At 42.4% G+C, this 23,316-nt stretch overlaps 1 protein-coding gene across 1 annotated transcript in view; it reads left to right on the forward strand.

Annotated features, from left to right (window-relative positions):
• The first annotated feature begins 384 nt into the window (after positions 1-384).
• The window catches only part of LOC137614775 (myeloid differentiation primary response protein MyD88-like), a 28,593-nt gene continuing 5,661 nt past the window's right edge, over positions 385-23,316 (forward strand). The window contains exons 1-6 of the mRNA XM_068344442.1: positions 385-459; positions 11,186-11,336; positions 13,177-13,361; positions 15,760-15,864; positions 19,499-19,632; positions 21,330-21,498. Coding sequence (XP_068200543.1) covers positions 11,212-11,336; positions 13,177-13,361; positions 15,760-15,864; positions 19,499-19,632; positions 21,330-21,498 — 718 coding nt within the window. The 5' untranslated portion in view covers positions 385-459; positions 11,186-11,211. The remainder of the gene's footprint in view (positions 460-11,185; positions 11,337-13,176; positions 13,362-15,759; positions 15,865-19,498; positions 19,633-21,329; positions 21,499-23,316) is intronic.

Consider the following 23,316-nt stretch of genomic DNA (forward strand, 5'->3'; position numbering starts at 1 on the left):
ATAATAATAATAATAATAATAATAATGATAATAATAATAATAATAATAATGTTTCTAACATTTAAAAAAAATAATCAATAAAAATAACGCCCCAAAAGGCAGCGAAAGTCTCCGAGATAAGACCTTAGACGTCCTCAAGGCCAAACATTAGTAGTTTTTATCCCTAGATTTGGGGATATTCTGAACAATTTTCTATGAAGAAACAAAGATGAGTAAACCTTTATATTGTTGCAATTAGTTTAATTAAACTTATATGAAGTATAGTAAGTAACTTCTATATTAATAAAGCCAGAGGAAAATATATATGTGAAAATGGGGATATTTTTTTTGTTGTTTTGGGGATTTTTTCATCATGAGTTTTGGGGATTTTTACACTAACTCTTAGTTGGACAACAACAGTCAACAGGTGGTTTCTTCAGTGACTGTGGACGTTATTTACGTCTAAATAAGTTTTAATTCGTAAGTATCCTACGTTCTGCGTTATATGTAATCGTAGGACTCTGTTTAATACCATCATACGTTAAAAAAAGAGCATAGGATATCAGATAAGGCGTGTATTATCAAATTTGATAGGTTATCCTTCAAGGTATCTTGATATGACCATACAATCATAGATTGTGTTAACTATTGTATATCCTTTTATCCTTATCAAGGTTACGAATGATATCCTTTGATTATTTGCATCGCATTTTATCCTTTTCAAGGTTACGAATAATATCCTTCTTTGATTATTTGTATCGCATTTTATCCTTATCAAGGTTACGAATGATATCCTTTGATTATTTGTATCGCATTTTATCCTTATCAAGGTTATGAATGATATCCTTTGATTATTTGCATCGCATTTTATCCTTATCAAGGTTACGAATGATATCCTTTGATTATTTGCATCGCATTTTATCCTTATCAAGGTTACGAGTGATATCCTACTTTGATTATATATACAAAACAAGAAACTATTTTAGATAATCTAATCTGGCCTAATATTGTCGAAAGTTTGGTTTAAGGTTTGATCCCTATTAACCTTATGATAGCTTAAGGCAGTCTGTCAAAGATGGGACCGATTAATTTTTGGAGCTTTTGTATATCAGCGGCCAGTTCCTCAAACTAACCTAAACTCGCCGCCCCCCTCTAACCTAACCTACAAGACGTGTCCTTACTTACTTACCTAACGGGGGGTGGGGGGCTGCTACCACCCCTGCGACCCCCCTTACACTGCCGTATTCTTAGTTGGCCATCATGATACATACAGGTGGCCTTTATAATATGTACACCCCAGGTAATTTTTCACCAGAACAGACCTAGAACGTCATTTTATACTCGTACTATACTCGAGTATCGCTAAACGGCGCATGGGTAAACATTTCCGCAGCATTTTTCTTCCTATTTTCCTTAAAGTGGGAAAAATGAGATACCATACCTAGAAGGTTTCGTCCATTTTAATTCCTCGGATTCTGATAACTGGTAATCCCGTTTTCAAATAAAACAGGAGATTTTCTATTGTAAAAACCTTTATTTTAGTAGAAAATGTTGACCCGTCCTTAACTGTAATAAGACAGCTTATCCATTCTCGTATAGTAGCACGTACAAACATTGAAACTGTTCTCGCCTAACCCAACAGAGGATGTGGTTTTCATTCCCTCCACCCCTAATCAATGAATCTGGCTTAGGATGCTGTGCTCTTATTGGAGGACTATCAAAATACATCTGAACAATTCACTGGTAAAGTTATATTAACTAATTTCAATTCTATACTGAACTGATATGATGTACATCTATTGTAGGCTCTAGAGCCTGTAAATATGCGGCCCCGAGACTATACAATAAGCTCCCACGAGACATCCGAAAGATTGAAGATATTAAGGCTTTGAAGAGGAAAATTAAGACTTTCTTGTTCTCTGAGTGCTTCGATAGTGACGATTTAACAATAAACGAGCAACATGCGGTGCGAAACGTTGAATGTTTTCGAACGAACATGATAAAATGACTGTGGAGGTCCTGTAGACTGTTGGGTTCCTCTGCTGTATAGGACCAGAAAAGCAGCCCTTGAAGTAAATTAAGGGAGCCTTTGTAGGGGGACGGCCAGATCCGTTTTCATTCATAGAAAATGGGAATATTATAAAGTGAGGTGGACTGTGGCCGTCGTTCTAAAATCGAGTTCGTAGAAAACGGGAATATTCTGAACTGTGGCCGTCGTTCTAAAAACGATTTTGGCGGGAGAAGCTAACTTAAAAAAACCTACCTAACCTATGCTAAAAGCTGTATCCTTACCCAAGGGGGCTTCGCCTCTCCCGGACCCCCCCCCCCCCCTTACACAACAGTTTCCTTACCTACGAGTACGACGGGAGAAGCTAACTTAAAAAAACCCACCTAACCTATGTTAAAAGCTGTGTCCTTACCCAGGGGGGTTGCGCCCCCCCCCGGACTCCCCCTTACACAACATATTTAAGATCCGTGGACCATTTCCAAACGCTTTTATTCTATACAAGATAATAGTCGGAGTGATAATAAGCAAATTAGGACGCTTGGCTGTAGCGCTACAAACTACCCAAATTAAGTTAAGTATCCGATCATTAAAGCAATTCAATTTTTGACGATAAACGAGTAATATGCTTTGTGAAATGTTGAATGCTTTCGAACGAACATGATTAAATGACTGTGGAGATCCTGTAGAGAGTATGGTTCCCCTGCTGTATAGGACCAGAAGAGCAGCCCTTAAATTAAAGCACTGGCTATTACAGTAACCGTTCTTGCTAGTACGGACCCCAGAGGGAAATGGGGTCTAGGAGTGTTTCTGACAAATAATCTGGTCAATATCATCTCTGGCTTTCAAACCTTGTTGATTGGTAAAAATATTATTGCAAATGAAGCTGAATTTTTATGTAAAAGGACTGTAATACCTTGCTTTACAAGTTTAATCCGTTCTGAGGATAAAAGAAATTCGCTTGATGCATTCCACATGTCAAGAAATAGATAAACTGAAGCTCCTCAACTTACAAATGTGATAGGTTCCAAGAAGCTGTTTGTAAGTCGAATTATGGCCTAGGGTAGACCTAATCTGGCTCCAATTTCTATGATTTCCAGCTACAAAAGTCAGAACAAGTAGTCCCATTTCATATGAAATAAATATCAGTTGTTCCGTAACTGAAATACAAACCACGCTATTTAATATGGGTAATTACTTTCGGCGTAGCTGAAATGACGAGCCATTAGAATTTTAACGAGGGTTTACTACCCCACCGCTAGTTAGCGGGGGGTAGGGAGGGGTAGCTTGCTACACCTCCCCCCTCACACACACCTGTGCTGAGCTCACTTTGCTACCGGCTCGGGTGCTAGATGGACGTGTCCGCTGTTACCCTCGCTTTACTGACAGCCATTTTGACTGATCTTTTGTTTGCTTTTTCTTTTCTACAGGGTTTGCCCTCCAAGGAAGCCCTGTTTGACATGATCAAGTTAGGAGCAGCTGTCAAACAGTTGCTGACTTTAGCAGAGGTCGATCCTCTGTCTATCGTCGACGTTGTTGTGGCAGAGGCTTCTGACGAGTTAGATCAAACCTCTGCTCCTGATGTAGCTGAAGGCTTAGTTCCCCCTCCGAACATCCTTCGAGGGAGGAGCTAAGTCCAACGGTCTCTCCTGCAGGTGATTCTCCCCCTCGGGGGAGTTCACTCACAGAGACTCCTCTTCGCAGGACTGCTGGTCAGCTTGCTGATCCTACGACCCTCAGAGGGCGTATAAGGCGCAAAGCACGCCTTCCTCTTTGCCGTAGAGGCCTTCCCTCGCCCCACAAGGGCGTAAGAAGGCCCCTCTTCAGCTCGTCATCCCCACAGTCCGCCGCAGAGGAACCTCGTCGTCGATCACCGACCCTGCCAGCTACATCCCTAGACCTCTCTGCAGATCGTTCGCGATCTCCTTCGGTAGAAGGTCATCCTTGCAAAGGATGCACCGACCTTCCTCCCGCTAGACCTGCTGACCTGCCGTCGCCGTTCCTGGCTGCTGATGCGCTGTGGGCGCCCACGCATCCCGTTTTCAGGCGGGCATCGGTCCCTTCGGGGCACAAGGGACTTGCTCTCCTAGAAACTAAGTCCCTTACGCGCCAGGTATCCCCTGCGCGCCATCGATCTCCTACGCGCCATCGCGCTCCAGTTCCTGTTAGAGTGCGCCATCGCTCCCCTGTGCGTCAGCGCTCACCTGCGCGCCAACGCTCTCATGCCCGCCAGCGCGCCACTGCGCCCCCTCTTCCTGATGCGCGCCATGCGTGCCCATAATCACCTGCGCGCCAGCGCTCGCCTACGCGCCAGCATTCTCCAGCGCGCCAGCTCTCGCCTGTGCGCCAACGTTCTCCTGCGCGCCCACGATCTTCGAATCTGGGCGCAAAGGGGAAGATAATCTCTTCCCCTGCTCGTCGGCGCTCACCTGCATTGTCACCTGCGCGCCATCGCGCGCAGTCTCAATCACGTGCCCACGCGCGCCCTGCACGCCTACCTGTTGCAGTTCAAGATGTGCGCCCTCATGCACGCCAGCGCGCAAGGGATATTTTCCCTGCGCGCGCGTGCCCTACGTGTTCACCCTTACGGGCTCATCATGATCCTGTGCGCCTACTCGCGCGAACAATCGCCGTTATCTTCAGAATGCGCCCCTGCGCGCCGACGGGCGGCATCGTTCGCCCACGCACGCCATCGCTCGCCCACGCGCCAACGCCCGCACGCTCCCTCGCCATCGCCTACAGAGCAATTGCCCGACCACGATTTAGGTGGATTTCCATCGCGCGAGCGACAGCGCGACCACCAGCGTGATCGCCAACGCGATCCCACGCGCGAGGCTGTGGGACGACGAACAGCTAGGTTACCGTCATCGCTTCCCCCCCCCCCCGGCAAGCGCAGGACAGCGCGCTTGCCGGAGGGAGGGATTTCTCCAGATAGGTCCAGGAACTTGTCTTCTTCTTCTTTTCAGGCTGACCCTGCTTTGGTAACTCCTCCTAGGGATCGAACGATCCCCTTCCCTCCAGAGGGAGTTTCTGACAGCGCGGCTGTCAGTCGGCAGCCCTGGTTTGGGTCCCTCGTCAGAGCGGTCTTACAGGCTTTCAAGCCTGTCCTCTCTGAATTGGGACATAAAGCAGTGGCAGTCTCGACTCCCCTGAAGAGGAAGAGGAGGAGTGGACGTGGTAACTTCTCCAAGGGTGAAGTTGACTCCTCGGAAGTCTTTGAGCAAGGCTCCCTCCCTCCCCCAGACTTTCTCTCCCTCCCCTCCGGACGAGGATTTCCCGTCCTCAGGGGAGTCCCGTGAGGTGAGGCGTTCCCCCATCGCACCAATGAGGGAAACCCCACCTTGCGCAGAGAATTCCTCTCGGGTAGGGGTGGAGAAAAGCCTCCCACCATCACTTCTGGAGTCCTGTATCCCTCCCAGGAGAGAGTCGAAGGACTCCAAGACAGTTCCGAAGTCATCCTCGAGGATTAGACCAGAGCCAACCAAGCCCTCGGAGAACGTCTACGAGTCCCCCCGAGAAGAGCCATCGGGGACAGGAGACTTCGCTGCCAGCCCTTCAGGAGGGGAGCTTCTGGAGTCAGAACACGCTTTCTGGCAAGTTCTGACCCTTATGAGGAATCTCAACGGGTTCTCGGATCCAGAGATTCCTCCTCGTGAGGGCAAGGACATGGTCCTGAACCAAGTCTTTGGAACTCAGAAAGCTGCTAAGGCCATTGGGCTCTGCCTTGGTCCCAAGAGGTTAAGAGTGCCAGAGATAAGGTCGAGGGCCAGCTCTCCGAGCTTGCCTCCACCAGCCGGTCCAGTGCCGGGAACAAACTCATCCCGCCTCCTCGTGTCCATCAGAGGAGGTACTTCGAGATCATGGAAGAGACTTGTCTAGCTCTTCCTTTGCACCATTCTTTGGAAGAGCTTGCCAAGGGAGTCCCTCTCGAGAGAGACTCCACCCAGCAGGTGGCTTTTTCGGCTACGGAGATCCTCAGTCAGGAGAAGGTAGCGAAGTGTGCCATGCAGGCAACTTCGTAGCTGGACATCTGGCTAGGGTCTCTAGGCATCCTGCTACGATCCGAGGACAGTCAAGGAAAGTACCAGGAAGGCCATGGAGACATTTCTACTCTCAGGCACTCGTACCATCGAGTTTCTAGCCCACCAAGTCTCAAACTTGTGGGCTAACACCATCTTGAAGCGTCGAGATGCGGTGTCTGAGAGGTTTCACCAGAAAGTCCCCAACTACGAGATAAGCAGGCTCAGACATTCTTCCATCTTAGGGAGAAATCTGTTTGAGCCTAAAGATGTGGAGCAGGCAGCTGAGAGGTGGAGGAAGTCCAACCAGGACTCTCTCCTGCAGAGGGCTTTGACATCTAAGCCCTATAAGCCTCCAGCAACCCAGCAACCACGTCCTACCAAGACGACGAAACCGGTACCGGCACCGAAGACAACGGTGTCAAAGCCCTTTCATGTGAAAGACAAGAATGGCAAAAAGTCCTCCAGGGGAGGGAAAAATCCTAGGGGGAGTGGCCGAAGCCGCAAACGCTAGGATTGGCAGTCCCCCTGCATGTCCACCAGTAGGGGGATGCCTGCAAAGTTGCGCAACCAGGTGGCAGCAACTTGGGGCCGATTCCTGGACGATTTCCGTAATCAGTCAAGGATATTGCGTCCCGTTCATAACATCTCTACCTCCCCTGACAGCGGTTCCAGTGTCATTGAGCTCCCTTGCTATGGGATTGGCAAGGGGGCAAGCCCTTTGGGCAGAAGTCGAGACCATGTTGAAGAAGGGCGCTCTCCAAGAGGTCGTCGACGGGTCCCCAGGCTTCTTCAGTCGACTCTTTCTTGTAAAGAAGGCGTCTGGAGGCTGGAGACCAGTCATCGACCTCTCAGCTCTGAACAGGTTTGTCAAGCAGACCCCGTTCAGCATGGAGACGGCAGACACGGTCAGACTTGCAGGGAGACCTCAAAACTTCATGTGTACTTTGGACCTGAAGGACGCGTACTTCCAGATCCCAGTTCATCCGTCTTCAAGGAAGTACTTAAGATTCTGGCTAGACAACAAGATCTACCAGTTCAAGGTGCTGTGCTTTGGTCTCTCCACAACACCTCAGGTTTTCACCAGAGTGTTCACCCTGATATCATCGTGGCCACACAGGATCGGCATCCGTCACCGTTATCTGGACGACTGGCTGATCCTAGCAGACTCGGAGTCAGCCCTTCTTCGACACCGAGACAAACTTCTGAGACTTTGCCAGGATCTGGGGATCCTGGTAAATCTTGAGAAGTCTTCTCTGCTACCTACTCAAAGACTGGTATATCTAGGCATGATAATAGACACCAATCTCCACAAAGCCTTCCTATCAGGCGACAGGATAGCAAGGCTGAGGAGGATCGCGAGTCCTTTCCTCAGACGAGAGGAACTCCCAGCCCAATCGTGGTTACGTCTCCTCGGTCACCTCTCATCCCTGGCCCGTCTAGTTCCCAATGGTCTCCTCAGAATGAGATCTCTTCAATGGCGACTCAAGTCCCGGTGGAATCAAGGACACGATTACCTGGACGTCATGATCCCGATGGGTCCTGCGGAACGGACGGACCTTCAGTGGTGGGTGACAGACGAGAACTTACGAAAGGGAGTGGATCTTCTCGTCCTCCCCCCGGATTTGATGCTGTTTTCGGACGCTTTAAAGAAAGGGTGGGGGGCCCACGTTCTGCACCACAGGTCCTCAGGCCTGTGGTCGGAATCAGAAAAGTGCCTCCATATAAATCTCCTAGAAATGAAGGCCGTATTCCTGGCTCTTCAACAGTGCCAACAATACCTGGCAGGTCACTCTGTGGTGGTGATGAGCGACAACACCACAGTAGTGGCTTACATCAACAAGCAGGGAGGTACTGTTTCAGAGCAGCTATCCCATCTCGCAGTAGAGATACTGAGATGGACCGAAGTCCACTCGATTCCACTATCGGCTTGCTTCATTCCAGGCAAGAGGAATGTGCTCGCCGACAGTCTGAGCAGAGCGTCTCAGATAGTGAGTACCGAGTGGTCTTTGAATCATCTAGTAGCCAACAAAGTCCTGACTTTGTGGGGTTACCCGACTGTGGATCTGTTCGCTATAGCGTTGAACTTCAAGCTTCCGCTGTACTGCTTCCCAGTCCCGGATCCCAAGGCATTCTGGCAAGATGCCTTTCAACAACGGTGGGACAACAGCGACGTTTACGCCTTTCCCTCGTTCTGTCTGATGAGGAGGGTACTCAACAAGACCAGAATATCGGTCAATCTCTCGATGACCCTAATAGCTCCGCTATGGGATTATGCGGAATGGTTTCTGGACCTTCTGCAGCTCCTAACGGAACTTCCGAGAGAACTCCCTCCACGAGACGAGCTACTCAAACAACCACACGCCAACATCTTTCACAAAGCCGTAGCTTCGCTTCGACGTCACACCTGGAGACTATCCAACATCTCCTCGCAGAGAGAGGTTTTTCATAACAAGTTGCGACCAGGATGTCTTGACACCTGCGAAGGTCATCCGCTGGGGTCTACCAGGCAAAGTGGAGAGTTTTCTGTGGTTGGTGTCGTGGAAGGGGTATCTCTCCACTCGATGCCACTATTCTAGCAATAGCAGAGTTCTTCGTGTATTTGCGAGAAGAAATGCGCCTTTCAGTCTCGGCAGTGAAAGGCTATCGCTCAGCCTTAAGTCTAGCCTTTAGGCTCAAAGGAGTGGACATTTCTTCTTCGCTGGAACTTTCCCTACTCTACGAAGTTATGTACTTACCTGCCCTCAGTCGGAAGTGAGACCTCCTCCATGGAACGTGGGTCGAGTTCTCAGGTCTCTTAAGAGACCTCCCTACGAACCATTATGCCAGGCTTCAGATCGCCACCTGACTTGGAAGACGGTGTTCCTCCTAGCTTTGGCCTCGGCCAAGCAAGTCAGTGAACTTCATGGTCTCTCATATGACATCGCCCATTCAAGGGGGTGGGGGGAGGTAACGTTCAGATTCGTCCCTGAGTTTGTTGCTAAGACTCAGAATCCGGGAGTGCCGAACCCACGGTTTGACTCTTTCCAGGTTTCGAGTCTTCGTTCTGTAACAGATGACCCAGACCATCTCCTACTGTGACCAGTAAGGAGTCTGAGGCTGTATGTTAAGAGAACAGCAGCAGTTCGTCCCCAAGTGCCGGCATTGTTTGTGAGCACTGGGAAGACGAAGAGGAGGGTTACCAAGAATACCATCTCGGCATGGATTCGGAAGGTAATACACCTATCCCTGAATCCTGACCCTCCTCCGTCACGTCGCCCTAGACTAGAGCATATGATGTCAGGGGCGTAGCTACGTCCCTGGCCTTCAAAAAGAACTTCTCAGTGACGCAGGTTCTACTAGCAGGGGTGTGGAAGCGTCAGACAATCTTCACAGCCCACTACCTGCAAGACGTGACCCACAGGAGACTCGATACGTTCTCTATTGGTCCTGTGGTGGCTGCACAACACCTGGTTTAAACTTCAGGCTCCTTAATGGACAAGTAGCAGAAGGTTGAGGGCATTGTTACCCAATCTGTCTGCATGAATGAAAAGGTATGTCTGGCCCTTATTCTTTTCTTCATCCTCCCCTCTCTTGGGGAAAGCAGCATCCTGGGTTCTCTACACAGCTGACCTCAAACCACTGCAGGTAAACCATGTTTCCTTGTGTTCCTAGTATTAAGTTAATACTGTCACGTCCCCATACCCTGACGAGGTGGTATTGGGAGAGTCCTAGCCTAAAGTTTCCATCTAAAGGACTTCAGGTCAACTTCCTAGGACGAGTCACTCTTCAACCTTCACACACAGCTTACGTAGGCCGCAGCCCTTGCATAGCAAGGTGCTAGGGAGGTGCAGGGACTCCTTATTGTTGAGTGCTGACACACTCAGATATTGAGTCCCCGGGCAAAAGCCGAAAGCCAGTACTGGCTGGGACTTACCACCCTTCTTAAGGGTTGAGTCACCCATATTAAATAGCGTGGTTTGTATTTCAGTTACGGAACAAATGACAAATTCATAGGTAATTTGTATTTTTCCTAACTATACAAACCTTAGCTATTTAATCAAACTTGCCCGCCAGCCCTATCCCCCTTGAAGTCCTACCTCTAAGCAAAGTGACCTCAGCACAGGTGTGTGTGGGGGGGGAGGGTAGCAAGCTACCCCTCCCTACCCCCTGCTAACTAGCGGTGGGGTAGTAAACCCTCATTAAAATTCTAATGGCTCGTCATTTCAGCTACGCCGAAAGTAATTACCCATATTAAATAGCTAAGGTTTGTATAGTTAAGAAAAATACAAATTATCTACAAATTTGTCATGTTATTGCAAATGTTATTTTGTTTACTGTATTAAATGATATATAGTTTTACAGTATTACAGTTTTTCTCAACCTTATTATAGTACTGTATACAGTATAATCTTTTGATACGTTATCCAAAAATTAGGATATCAGTAGGATTTATGTTTGTAAGTGGGGGACTCGTTAGTGCCATTAGTGTCTGCAACCTTACCATCCCTGTGAACTAAGGTTGGGGGGTTTGGGGGAGCCTATAGGTCTATCTGCTGAGTCATCAGCAGCCACTGCCTGGCCCTCCCTGGTCCGAGCTTGGGTGGAGAGGAGGCTTGGGTGCTGATCATATAATATATGGTCAGTCTCTAGGGCATTGTCCTGATTGCTAGGGCAATGTCACTGTCCCTTGCCTCTGCCATTCATGAGCGACCTTTAAACCTTTAATTGTATTGCTGCCCAGATGTAGGTATAGTATTCGTCATGAAAGGATCAAACAATAGGACCTCCATCCTGGATTCCATATAAAAGACCCTCATCTCTTCACTTTTCCTTTTTATATTTTCATTCCTTCAGCGTTATGAAGCTTCATCTGTGGTGGATAACGGGGGAGGGGGGCTGTGGCACCTTAGCAGTACCAGCTGAACTCGGTTGAGTCCCTCGTCAGGCTGGGAGGAGCGTAGAGAGGAAAGGTCCCCTTTTTTTTCATTGTTTGATGTCGGCTACCCCCCAAAATTGGGGGAAGTGCCTTGGTATATGGATGGAGTCCTTCTCTATCCTTTTAATTAATGAGTCAGTTACATTTCATTTAGTTTTACAGCTCATGTCAGATTTTTTTTGTGTTTGTAAATGATTTTTAGATCACATTATTCTGTACTAAATTGCCATGCACTCATTTCTTCTTATTATTTTTTATTAACAGAACTTGAGACAACCTGGCAATGAATCATGTCAGGCCTGCGAAACGAAGTGCTAGAAGCATCCGTGAGAATTTTAGGCACCGCAACCCGTCAGATGTTGTCTTCAAGACTTGATCCAAGAAAGGTCCTCCTATCACCGCTAGGATTTAGAAGGTATTTGTGTCTTTTACAAACTTTTGACAAGGTTTCTAGGTTGCCATGTAGTCATGAATTTATATATTGTTCCTACACTTACTGGAGATTCGACCTGAGCTAGCACGCTGCCTGACCCCGGGGTCGCCTCAGGCATGTACCACACTGCCAGAGGTTGACCCTGTAGAAAACGAGAAGAGGGAGATAAACTATACAAAAAGCTGGTCGGTTAGGTAGACTTAACCAGTAACTCCTAAGAAGGTAGTTCTAGGTAAGTATGTTAGGAAAAATACAAATTACTTGAAAATTTGTGATATTGTTCCTACACTTGTACAAAACATTCGCTCTTATTATGGATATATGTTTTCATAATAGCTGAAACCGTCCATAAAATTTTACCTTGAGGTGTCAACGATCCTCCGCTAGTTAGCAAGGATAGCGGTGGTTAGATTAGCCAGCCCGCTCACACTCACCAAATGTATTACGTCACTTCTTTTTAACCCTTTTACCCCCAGGCTCTTTGGAAATTTCCATTCCTTAACCCCCAAGGGCTTATTTTTTCCCCAGCACATTTTGCAGCATATTTTTTTTCAATTGCTCTAACAGCCTTAATTTTTGTCATAGAGAGGTCAGGTTGGTCTCATTCTCTTGGAAAATGCCTGAATTTTTTCAAAAATTTATCAAAAATATGAAAAAGAAAAATTTATAGCATTTTTTTGCAAGGACGTACCGGTACGTCCATGGGGGTAAAGGGATGAGTTTTGTGAAACGTACCAGTACGTCCTTTTGGGGTACAGTAAAAGGGTTAAGAGGACTATGTTTGGATTTGACAGTGAAAGATGTGAAGCCTTTATATATATATTGAAACATCTCGAATAGAACCAGTTGCTTAGTTCACAGATTATGAACCACAGCTCCTTTCATCATTATGTATTATCGTTAAGCACTAAGTTACTAGTTAACCATTCTATAAGTCCATCTCAAAACCACGAGTTGATGTGTTCCTATAGACCTCTTTTTAAGTCTTAGCACTTGTAACTTGATGGTTGATCATTGTCACAAAATTATACCCATGACTGCAGCCGGGACTAGGAAGTGATCTCCAGTCTATTAACCCTTTTACCCCCAAAGGACGTACTGGTACGTTTCACAAAAGCCATCCCTTTACCCCCATGGACGTACCGGTATGTCCTTGCAAAAAAATACTATAAAATTTTTTTTTTTCATATTTTGGATAATTGTTTGAGAAAATTCAGGCATTTTCCAAGAGAATGAGACCAACCTGACCTCTCTATGACAAAAATTAAGGCTGTTAGAGCAATTTAAAAAAAATATACTGCAAAATGTGCTGGGAAAAAATAACCCCCTGGGGGTTAAGGGTTGGCAATTTCCAAATAGCCTGGGGGTAAAAGGGTTAACCCTTTTACCCCCAAAGGACGTACTGGTACGTTTCACAAAAGCCATCCCTCTACCCCCATGGACGTACCGGTACGTCCTTGCAAAAAAATGCTATAAATTTTTTTTTTCATATTTTTGATGATTTTTTGAGAAAATTCAGGCATTTTCCAAGAGAATGAGACCAACCTGACCTCTCTATGACAAAAATTAAGGCTGTTAGAGCAATTTAAAAAAAATATACTGCAAAATGTGCTGGGAAAAAAATAACCCCCTGGGGGTTAAGGGTTGGAAATTTCCAAATAGCCTGGGGGTAAAAGGGTTAATTGCAAGTAATGAATTAAATATTAGGTTATGATGTTTCAGTTTTGTGCAGTACATAAAACTTTTCCATATTATCAATGTTGTAGTATTCTTGGAAAGCCTTTCAATAAATTGCTTATATGTTGTCCATATTCTGTAACAGAGACTGGAGAGGTCTAGCCATGCAAGCTGGCATAGATGAAGGGAGCATAAGCAGTGGGAAAATATCTGATACAGAATGTTTTTTCCAAAAATGGAGAGCAAAAGACGGGACCGTTGGCAAGCTGCTGGACTTTCTCGAAGCTATGGATCGCTTTGATGTGATAGATGACACGCTAGAAATGATTTGTAAGTAACTGACAGCCTATTTGTTAATGGAGTTTAATTATTTGTGAAGGGGAGTATGTGTTTGAGAGTTGTTTTAATACAAGGTAGATGAAGATACTAGTAAAATTTTTAGTTGTTCCTAGACTAACAAATCTTCTGTTATTCATGTGAAAGAATATCCATATAAAAGGGATTTTGACGAAGGAAAAATCTATTTCTGGGCGAGGAACCTGTGTTGCTCCGTGAAATGCTCCTTAAAGCACCATTTCAAAGGTATAAATACTGCTAAATATACCAGAGAAAAAAGTTGCATGGAATGCCAGAAATAAACCCAGCTCGCTCACCCCTAAAGGGTGTCGGTATTAAAACTGGGGCGAGTGATACCACTACCAGAGGTTCCTTTCCAATTAGACTTCTCCCTCCTCAAAATCTCCCGTTACTACGAGGTGTCGTTCACTACAGCTACTGCCCCCCCCCCCCCCCCCACCCCTACCTATCCTTCTCCCATCATTCCTTGTTAACACCTGTGAACGTTTGGACGTGTTTTTCATAGCTCTGTGTTATTTTGTGTTTTTGAAGATATCAGGCATTTTGGAGATCCCTGCTCCCAAATTGAGTATTATATTTGTCTGTTTGGGATTTCTAGGTAGCGACACACGTTCATTCAATAACCTTTTTGGGTTTAATCTCAGCCGCTTTGTTGACACTCCCTTACGGGTGTGTAAGCGATCTTTTGGTGTCGCTTCCTTGGGATCTCTTTGTTTTGTAAGACTTTCTATTAGTTCCTTATACTAATTGTTAGTCTTATTTTTGGTTTATATTAGGGAAAATACAAATTATCTCCGAATTTGTCATTTATTCCGATACTAACAAACCTGGAGTTATTTATGTGGATATTCTTTCTTATAGATAACTCCCGGTTTGTATTAGGGAAAAATATAAATTATCTCTGAATTTGTCATTATGTATAATTGTAATATTCAGGTTTTTATTTGCTTGACATTTTCTAAATAATCCATTGTTAGAAATTGTGAAATGATATTTTTATATAAATACATTTGCTTTTATTCAAAATTTAAGTACTTAAGTATCTCCATGTAGATTATTGGTGGTTATAATATACATTACCAGGATTTGCACTTTACTTCATTACTTTCTGTCATTAACATTCATCTATTCCCTTTGATCTCTTCTAGCTCAGCTGTCTGACACCAACTTTATCTTGCTCCATTTTTATACAGTAATTCCTCGCCATATCTTGGTTCACGCATTGTTCCCTCAGTATACCGTGGATTTACAGTATAGATATATATGTAAACCTATATCGTGGGTTTCTGAGGGAAGATAAGTTTCATATTTTTCATATTTTGATTATTTTTTTTATTAAATTATTACTGTAAAGTAATTTTTGGGGGCTAAAAATTACAGTAAATTACAGTACATACTCGTGTAACTTGCAGTCTCGCATATTATGAGATCCCCAAATTATCACCCATAAATAATTTTATTGTGTATTTTGTGTATCGTGTGAGTTCCTTTTTTGAGACCAAATTATAATACTGACTTCTTTTCCTCCACCTCTTTATAACAACAACTAGTTCAGGTAGTGAAAAAGAAAAAGAGAATTATAAAACCTATAAAAGTATCTGGTAATGCATACAGTTATAAACAACTATTATTATAATAATAATAATAATTATTATTATTATTATTGTTACTTGCTTAACTACAACCCTAGTTGGAAAAGCAGGATGCTATAAGCCCAAGGGCTCCAACAGGGAAAGAAGCCCAGTGAGGAAAGGAAAGGAAATTTAACAGCAATGACAACATTAAAATAAATCTTTCATATATAATAACTATAAAAACTTCAAAATAACAAGAGGAAGAGAAATAAGATAGAATAGTGTGCCTGAGTGTACCCTCAAGCACCCAATTTGTATAACACCAGCTGTTTTGCTTGCATACCTCACGTTTAGTAATCTTGACATAAGGTTGATTTGTGTTAAGAAGTAATTAGGAAAATAAAAGGAAATTTAGTTTTATAATCAGTCTTTACGCTTAAAATGTATCAATTTATTAGGAAAACAGAAAGGAGTTGAACTACTGAACGACATTATATATTGGCAATGATATGGGGTTTCTTATGGTCCTGGAGGGTTTTAAAAGGGTCAGATAGTGTTAAAAGTCATTTTAGGAATTAATTTGGGAGCTTTTGAACCAATTAACTATTCACTGTAACTTCATAGTTATATTGATTTCCATTAGGTTGATTTCACCACCAAACCAGCTGTAGTATTTTTCTATTTCTCTTGCTATGAGTTTGCCATACCAGATACCTATTTCATAACATGTTCATTTCTGCACTGTATTTTTAAGAACACTCGTTTGCTCACCTATTATAAGAGTCATAGATTTTCAGATGGTGATTATGACAAATCCAAAGATGAAGTCGGAGGACTGAGGACCCTTTCGCCGCCACCCATGGATCATGTTTCGTTATACGACCAGAATATTTTAACTGTAGGTAAGGATTTAGCCATTTTGTTTTTTTTATTTATGCATACTTTATTTACCAAGTGTAGTTCAGCCTCGTCCTATGGCAGGTCTGCATCTTAGGTATTCCTGTGGAAGTACTTGTAACTGGGTTCTATCTATCTATATACCAAGGCACTTCCCCCAACTATGGGGGGTAGCTGACATCAACAAAATAAAAAAAAGGGGACCTTTCCTCTATGCTCCTCCTAGCCTGACGAGGGACTCAACTGAGTTCTGCAAGTATTGCTCAGGTGCCACAGTAACTGGGTTATTATGTTATTTGTTTAAAATAATGAAGCTCCCCAACTCGCAAATACTCTGAGATACAAACACAAATTCGACTGAAAATAACAAAAGATAAGATGAAGAAATACTGTAATACAATAATATATCCTCTAATACAGTAAGCAAATTGAGATTTGTAATAACCTGATATCTATTTCATATGAAACCCGACTATTTGTTGACCTCTGTAGCTGAAAATCATAAGCATGGAATTCAGGTTGGCCCTATCCTAGGCCAAAGTTTAATTCGACTTACAAAAAGCTTCATGGAGTCTATTAAGTTTGAAAGTTGAGGACCTTGTGTACTATGAAAATTCTTATTCATGTAATTTTTTTTTTCAAAATGCTTATCTTTAAAAAACATTTTAGATGCTTGAGTAATTAACCCTTTTACCCCCAGGCTATTTGGAACTTTCCATCCCTTAACCCCCAGCGGTTATTTTTTTTCAAGCACATTTTGCAGTATATTTTTTTAAATTACTCTAACAGCCCTAATTTTTGTCATAGAGAGGTCATGTTGGTCTCATTCTCTTGAAAAATGCCTGAAGTTTCTCAAAGAATTATCAAAAATATGCAAAAAAAATGTAAATAGTAGTTTTTTGCAAAGATGTACCGGTACGTCCATGGGGTCAAAGGGATGAGTTTTGTGAAATGTACCATTACGTCCTTTTGGGATAAAAGGGTTAAACATAAGACCCTGCACTGGCACAAAGATGTTTTGTAATGAGTTTGGGGACGAGGATGTTTTGTGATGAGTTTGGGGACGAGGATGTTTTGTAATGAGTTTGGGGACGAGGATGTTTTGTGATGAGTTTAGGGATGAGGACGTTTTGTAATGAGTTTGGGGACGAGGATGTTTTGTGATGAGTTTGGGGACGAGGATGTTTTGTGATGAGTTTGGGGACGAGGATGTTTTGTGATTAGTTTGGGGACGAGGATGTTTTGTGATGAGTTTAGGGACGAGGACGTTTTGTAATGAGTTTGGGGACGAGGATGTTTTGTGATGAGTTTGGGGACGAGGATGTTTTGTAATGAGTTTGGGGACGAGGATGTTTTGTGATGAGTTTGGGGACGAGGATGTTTTGTGATGAGTTTGGGGACGAGGATGTTTTGTGATGAGTTTGGGGACGAGGATGTTTTGTGATGAGTTTGGGGACGAGGATGTTTTGTGATGAGTTTGGGGACGAGGATGTTTTGTGATGAGTTTAGGGATGAGGACGTTTTGTGATGAGTTTGGGGACGAGGACGTTTTGTGATGAGTTTGGGGACGAGGATGTTTTGTGATGAGTTTGGGGACGAGGATGTTTTGTGATGAGTTTGGGGACGAGGATGTTTTGTGATGAGTTTGGGGACGAGGATGTTTTGTGATGAGTTTGGGGACGAGGATGTTTTGTGATGAGTTTGGGGACGAGGATGTTTTGTGATGAGTTTGGGGACGAGGATGTTTTGTGATGAGTTTGGGGACGAGGATGTTTTGTGATGAGTTTGGGGACGAGGATGTTTTGTGATGAGTTTAGGGACGAGGATGTTTTGTAATGAGTTTGGGGGTAGGAGGCACTGGAGAGGGCGCAGCAGGCAACCGACCCTTCAATGTCGGGATGACCGTGAGAAAGAAGATTGTGATAATAAGTTGAGATTTATTTAACCTGCACCTATATGATAAAGCAATCTATAGCATTATTATATGAAAAAGTATAGGTAATGTATTTAACCCCTTTACCCCCAAAGGACGTACTGGTACGTTTCACAAAACTCATCCCTTTGCCCCCATGGACGTACCGGTACGTTCTTGCAAAAAACTGCTATTTAAATTTTTTTTTGCATATTTTTGATAATTTTTTTGAGAAACTTCAGGCATTTTCCAAGAGAATGAGACCAACCTGACCTCTCTATGATGAAAATTAAGGCTGTTAGAGCAATTTAAAAAAATATATTTCAAAATGTGCTTGAAAAAAAATAACCCCTGGGGGTTAAGGGTTGGAAATTTCCAAATAGCCTGGGGGTAAAAGGGTTAATCATAGTACAGTACAGTAATGATAATGTGCAGTTTACATACATATTTGTAAGTTGATCCTGACTATACTGTACAATAAATTTTGGGTAGGAAAAATTGAATGATATACGAGTCGAATATCATTTATCGACTTATTGCATTGTGAGAGTTATCAATGAAGTAATTCAAGTTCTTTTATATATGAAATGCCTATCACTAAGCGTCTCGCGTTGTCGATTTAAAATTATTGTTCGAGTTTGCTTTGGTGTCAAGTATACCAGCTGACGTAAACTGGAAGAAACTGTGGTGAGAGAGAACATGCAGTATTCTTTTATTTTGAGTTGAAAGTTGGCAATGGGTAATTCAGTCTGTGACTATGGTAAGTCTAAAGTGTTTGCGAGATAGTCTTATGCTTTTTATTAAATTTGTAACCTCATGTTCATTTTTTAAAAATTGGTTCTTATTCTAACAGATGACCTTTTAAATTTGTAACCTCCTGTTCATTGTCTTTAAATTTGTCTTCATTTCAACAGATGACCTAAAAAATTTGGAGGCGGGACGAGGTCTCCTTTTAGATTTGTAACATCCTGTTCATTGTCTTTAAATTTGTTCTCATTTTAACAGATGACCTAAAAAATTTGGAGGCGGGATGAGGTCTCCTTTTAAATTTGTAACATCCTTTTAATTTTCTTCAAATTTGTTCTCATTCTAACAGATGACCTAAAAAATTTGGAGGCGGGATGAGGTCTCCTTTTAAATTTGTAACATCCTTTTCATTTTCTTCAAATTTGTTCTCTTTCTAACAGATGACCTAAAAAATTTGGAGGCGGGATGAGGTCTCCTTTTAAATTTGTAACATCCTTTTCATTTTCTTCAAATTTGTTCTCTTTCTAACAGATGACCTAAAAAAATTAAAGGCATGACGAGGCCTTTTAAATTTGTAACATCCTATTCATTGTCTTTAAATTTGTCATCATTCCAACAGATGACTTAAAAAATTTGGAGGTGGGATGAGGTCTCCTTTTAAATTTGTAACATCCTGTTCATTGTCTTTAAATTTGTCTTCATTCCAACAGATGACCTAAAAAATTTGGAGGCATGACGAGGCCTTTTAAATTTGTAACATCCTGTTCATTTTCTTCAAATTTGTTCTCATTCTAACAGATGACCTAAAAAATTTGGAGGCGGGACGAGGTCTCCTTTTAAATTTGTAACATCCTTTTCATTTTCTTCAAATTTGTTCTCATTCTAACAGATGACCTAAAAAATTTGGAGGCGGGATGAGGTCTCCTTTTAAATTTGTAACCTCCTGTTCATTGTCTTTCAATTTGTCTTCATTCCAACAGATGACCTAAAAAATTTGGAGGCGGGACGAGGTCTCCAGCATTATGATGCTCTCGTCCTGTATGCCGATGCCGAGAAAGATATAGATTTTGTGCAGACTTTAGTGGAAAAGCTAGAAGGCGAATATGGCTTAAAGGTAAGTAATTTTTATCTTTTTATTCTATTGTTTAGATGTTTTTTTGTTCTTTCTTTCAACTTGATTTTAGGTGAATATTTTAGGATTAGGCCATACTGAGGTATGAATATTTGCTGTTCAATAGATATATAAACTATAAAAACTTCAAAAGAACAAGAGGAAGACAATTAAAATAGAACAGCGTGCCCGAGTGTAACCTCAAGCTAGAGAACTCTAATCCAAGGCCATGGTACAGAGGCTATGGCACTACCCTAGACTAGAAAATGCTTTGATTTTGGAGTGTCCTCCTCCTAGAAGAGCTGCCTACCATAGCTAAAGTCTCTTCTACCCTTACTAAGTGGAAAGTAGCCACTGAACAGCTACATTGCAGTAGTTAACCCCTTGAGCAAAAAAGAAATGTTTGGTAATCTCAGTGTTGTCAGGTGTATGAGGACAGAGGAGAATGTGGAAAGAATAGGCCAGACTATTCGTTGTATGTGTAGGAAAAGACAAAATGAGCCATGATCAGAGAGTGTAGTACTGTCTGGCCAGTCCTATTGCAACTTTTTTCCAGTACAAGGTTGTAATTCTCTGAGGAATGCATGAAACATAGATTAATTTCTTGTGAGTTGTAGTAACAGTTATGTATGAAAGTACTAATCTTCACGATACATAAGTTGATGAATAAGAAATACGGTAATTCACGTAACAATATCTAGAACTGAATCGCTGTAGCTTCAAAGTTTTGGTACCAAACCTCTTTCATTCACCAGTGTTTAGCACTTTAATTTTCTCCTGTTAAAGTTTTGGACTTAAAGGACACCTACTTTGAAGATTATTATTATTATTATTACTGTCCAAGCTACAACCCTAGTTGGAAAAGCAAAGTGCTATAAGCCCAGGGGCTCCAACAGGGAAAAATAGGCCAGTGAGGAAAGGAAATAAGGAAATAAATAAATGAAGAGAATAAATTAACAATAAATCAATCTAAAAAAAAGTAACAACGTCAAAACAGATATGTCATATATAAACTATTAACGTCAAAAACAAATACCTGTATGTCATATATAAACTATAAAAAGACTCATGTCCGCCTGGTCAACAAAAAAGCATTTGCTTTGAACTTTTGAAGTTCCACTGGGAGACTGACCTTGTGTTCAAATCCTTCTTTTTGAGTATGGCATCCTTATTGTTACAACTTCCATGTGCTTCTCAAATACCGGTTTAAGTTTGGCTGGTACCTGGGAGACTCAGTTACTCATATGAAATCAGACATAACTTCTCAGGTCTAGATTTCTGGGTATGAATCTTGTCAACATGACCAACCCTACCAACAGGAAAAGGATTGACCAGTTCTGACTTGGACTTCATTTCTTTAATTGGCGTAAACTACTCGCCTTTTTCTAGCTAAGAGACGTAAATGAGAGCTTTCAAAGTTGAGTTCTTCAACATTACCTGCAGTCGAACATATCTGAGGTCTGGTTTTGATGATTACTTAGATGTTATATAGATTTTTCCCGTATCTGGACAGCTTTTGGATAAAGAAGCTAAGTCGGTGATTTTACACTAACAATAGATAAAACATATTAGCACAGTACTACTGTATATGTTTATGTAATGGTTGCTGTTTTGAATGTTTGGATAATTAATGTCATGTTAAATAAATTTATAAACCAATGGATGCTATAAATTCTGATGTTAGTTTTTTCTTTTCACAGTTATGTCTAAAGGATCGTGATTTGGTAGCAGGCTTACAATTTGAAACGGAGGCAGTTGTGAGAGTAATAACAGAAAGATGTTCTAGGGTAATTGTAGTCCTTTCAACAGAATTTCTAGCGTCAAATGTGAATCGCTATTTCACAGGATTTGCTCATGCTTTAAGTGTAGGTGAGTAAACTGGATTTAACGTGTTTTACAAGTAATCTTTAAAGCTTGGGGTTGTTGTGGCCTGATTGGTAACGTCTCTGCCTGGGGATTGCTAGTCGGGGGTTCGAGTCCTGCTCAGACTCGTTAGTTCCTTTAATGTCTGCAACCATTCTTGTGAGCTAAGGTTGGGGGCTTTGGGGGAGCCTATAGGTCTATCTGCTGAGTCATCAGCAGCCATTGCCTGGTCCTAGCTTGGGTGGAGAGGAGGCTTGGGCGGAGAGGAGGCTTGGGCACTGATCATATGTATATGTGGTCAGTCTCTAGGGCATTGTCCTGCTTGCTAGGGCAATGTCACTGTCCCTTGCCTCTGCCATTCATGAGCGACCTTTAAACCTTTAAACTATCAGCAATGTTTTTTTTTTGTACTTTAATCATTATGATACAATTGTAACTAGAGTAATGTTATAATGTGTACCTGGATGTTATGCTGAATGTCTATTTTATAAATGTTTTCAAGCTTCTTTTTCTATGTTTCAGCTGTTCAAGAGGGGTAAGAATATATGGTTTTGCTTTGTCCACTTATATTACCGTACATTTTGCTGATCTTCCCGCACCCAGTTCTATTGATTGTCGTAGTTATTTATATAAATAGAGAGAGAGAAGTGTGCGATTAAGTTTGAAGAAAAGATATTTGGAAGAGAAAGGGATTACTGTTATATGAATTAGAAACATTTTATATGTTGTCTCATTCCAGTATCAGGAGATTGGGTGAATTTATACGATTATATGCTTTTAAATGTCTGCTCTTTGATTTACTTTTTATAGTTATTAAAATATGCGCCCAAGTTGAGTTAACTGGGGAAACCCTTTTGGAAATGCAATTAAGGTTTCGGCTCTCAAATAAGATCACACCTTGTAAAGAATCTGAATTGCGTTTTCATTCTTTATGGAGGAGCGGAGAGAGGAAAGGTTCCCTTTTGTTCATTTGTTTGATGTCGGCTACCCCCTAAGATTGGGGAAAGTGCCTTGGTAAATAAATAAATTCTTTAGGGGTTAAGAAAAGGAAGATGACATCTAAGTTTGTACTGTTTACAGAAATGCTTGAACATCAATTGCAAAATATAGAGCTGCTCTGTATTATAAATAACTACTGATTGTTTGTCCCGGCACAATCGCTACAAGCCCTCCATACTAAGAGGTACCCTGAAGGCTTCTTAGAATTGAATTTAAGAATGCTTTGTTTCATAGCTTTCATAATGAAATGGAGCATTGTAACGAGACATATTAAATGACTATTGTATTGGGTTGTGGTGGCCGATGTGGTAACGTCTCTGACTGGTGAACGCCAGACTGGGGTTCAAGTCCTGCTCAAACTCGTCAGTTTCTTTGGTTGCTGCAACCTCACTATCCTTGTGAGCTGAGGATGGGGGGTTTGGGAGAGCCTATAGGTCTATCTACTGAGTCATCAGCAGCTAGTGCCTGGCCCTCCTTGGTCCTAGCTTGGGTGGAGAGGAGGCTTGGGCGCTGATCATATGTATATATGGTTGGTATCTAGGGCATTGTCCTGCTCGATAGGGCAGTGTCACTGTCCCTTGCCTCTGCCATTCATGAGTGGTCTTTAAACCTTTATTGTGCATTTAGAATTATAACATAGTAATTCCTTGGCTAGTGCAAGTGTGACAGTCCACAGTCCAGCTCTCACCCGCATGACAGTTGAAGAACTGTGAAGTAGTAACAATGCTCTACATTAAGTTTTTTAATTGGTTCTATAATTTCTTCATATTCTTTATATTATTTGTATAAATTCAAGATTTTATAAACTCCCCTTCATTCTTATAA

Source organism: Palaemon carinicauda, chromosome 21 (genome assembly GCF_036898095.1).
Source record: "Palaemon carinicauda isolate YSFRI2023 chromosome 21, ASM3689809v2, whole genome shotgun sequence".
Taxonomy (NCBI): Eukaryota; Metazoa; Arthropoda; class Malacostraca; order Decapoda; family Palaemonidae; genus Palaemon; species Palaemon carinicauda.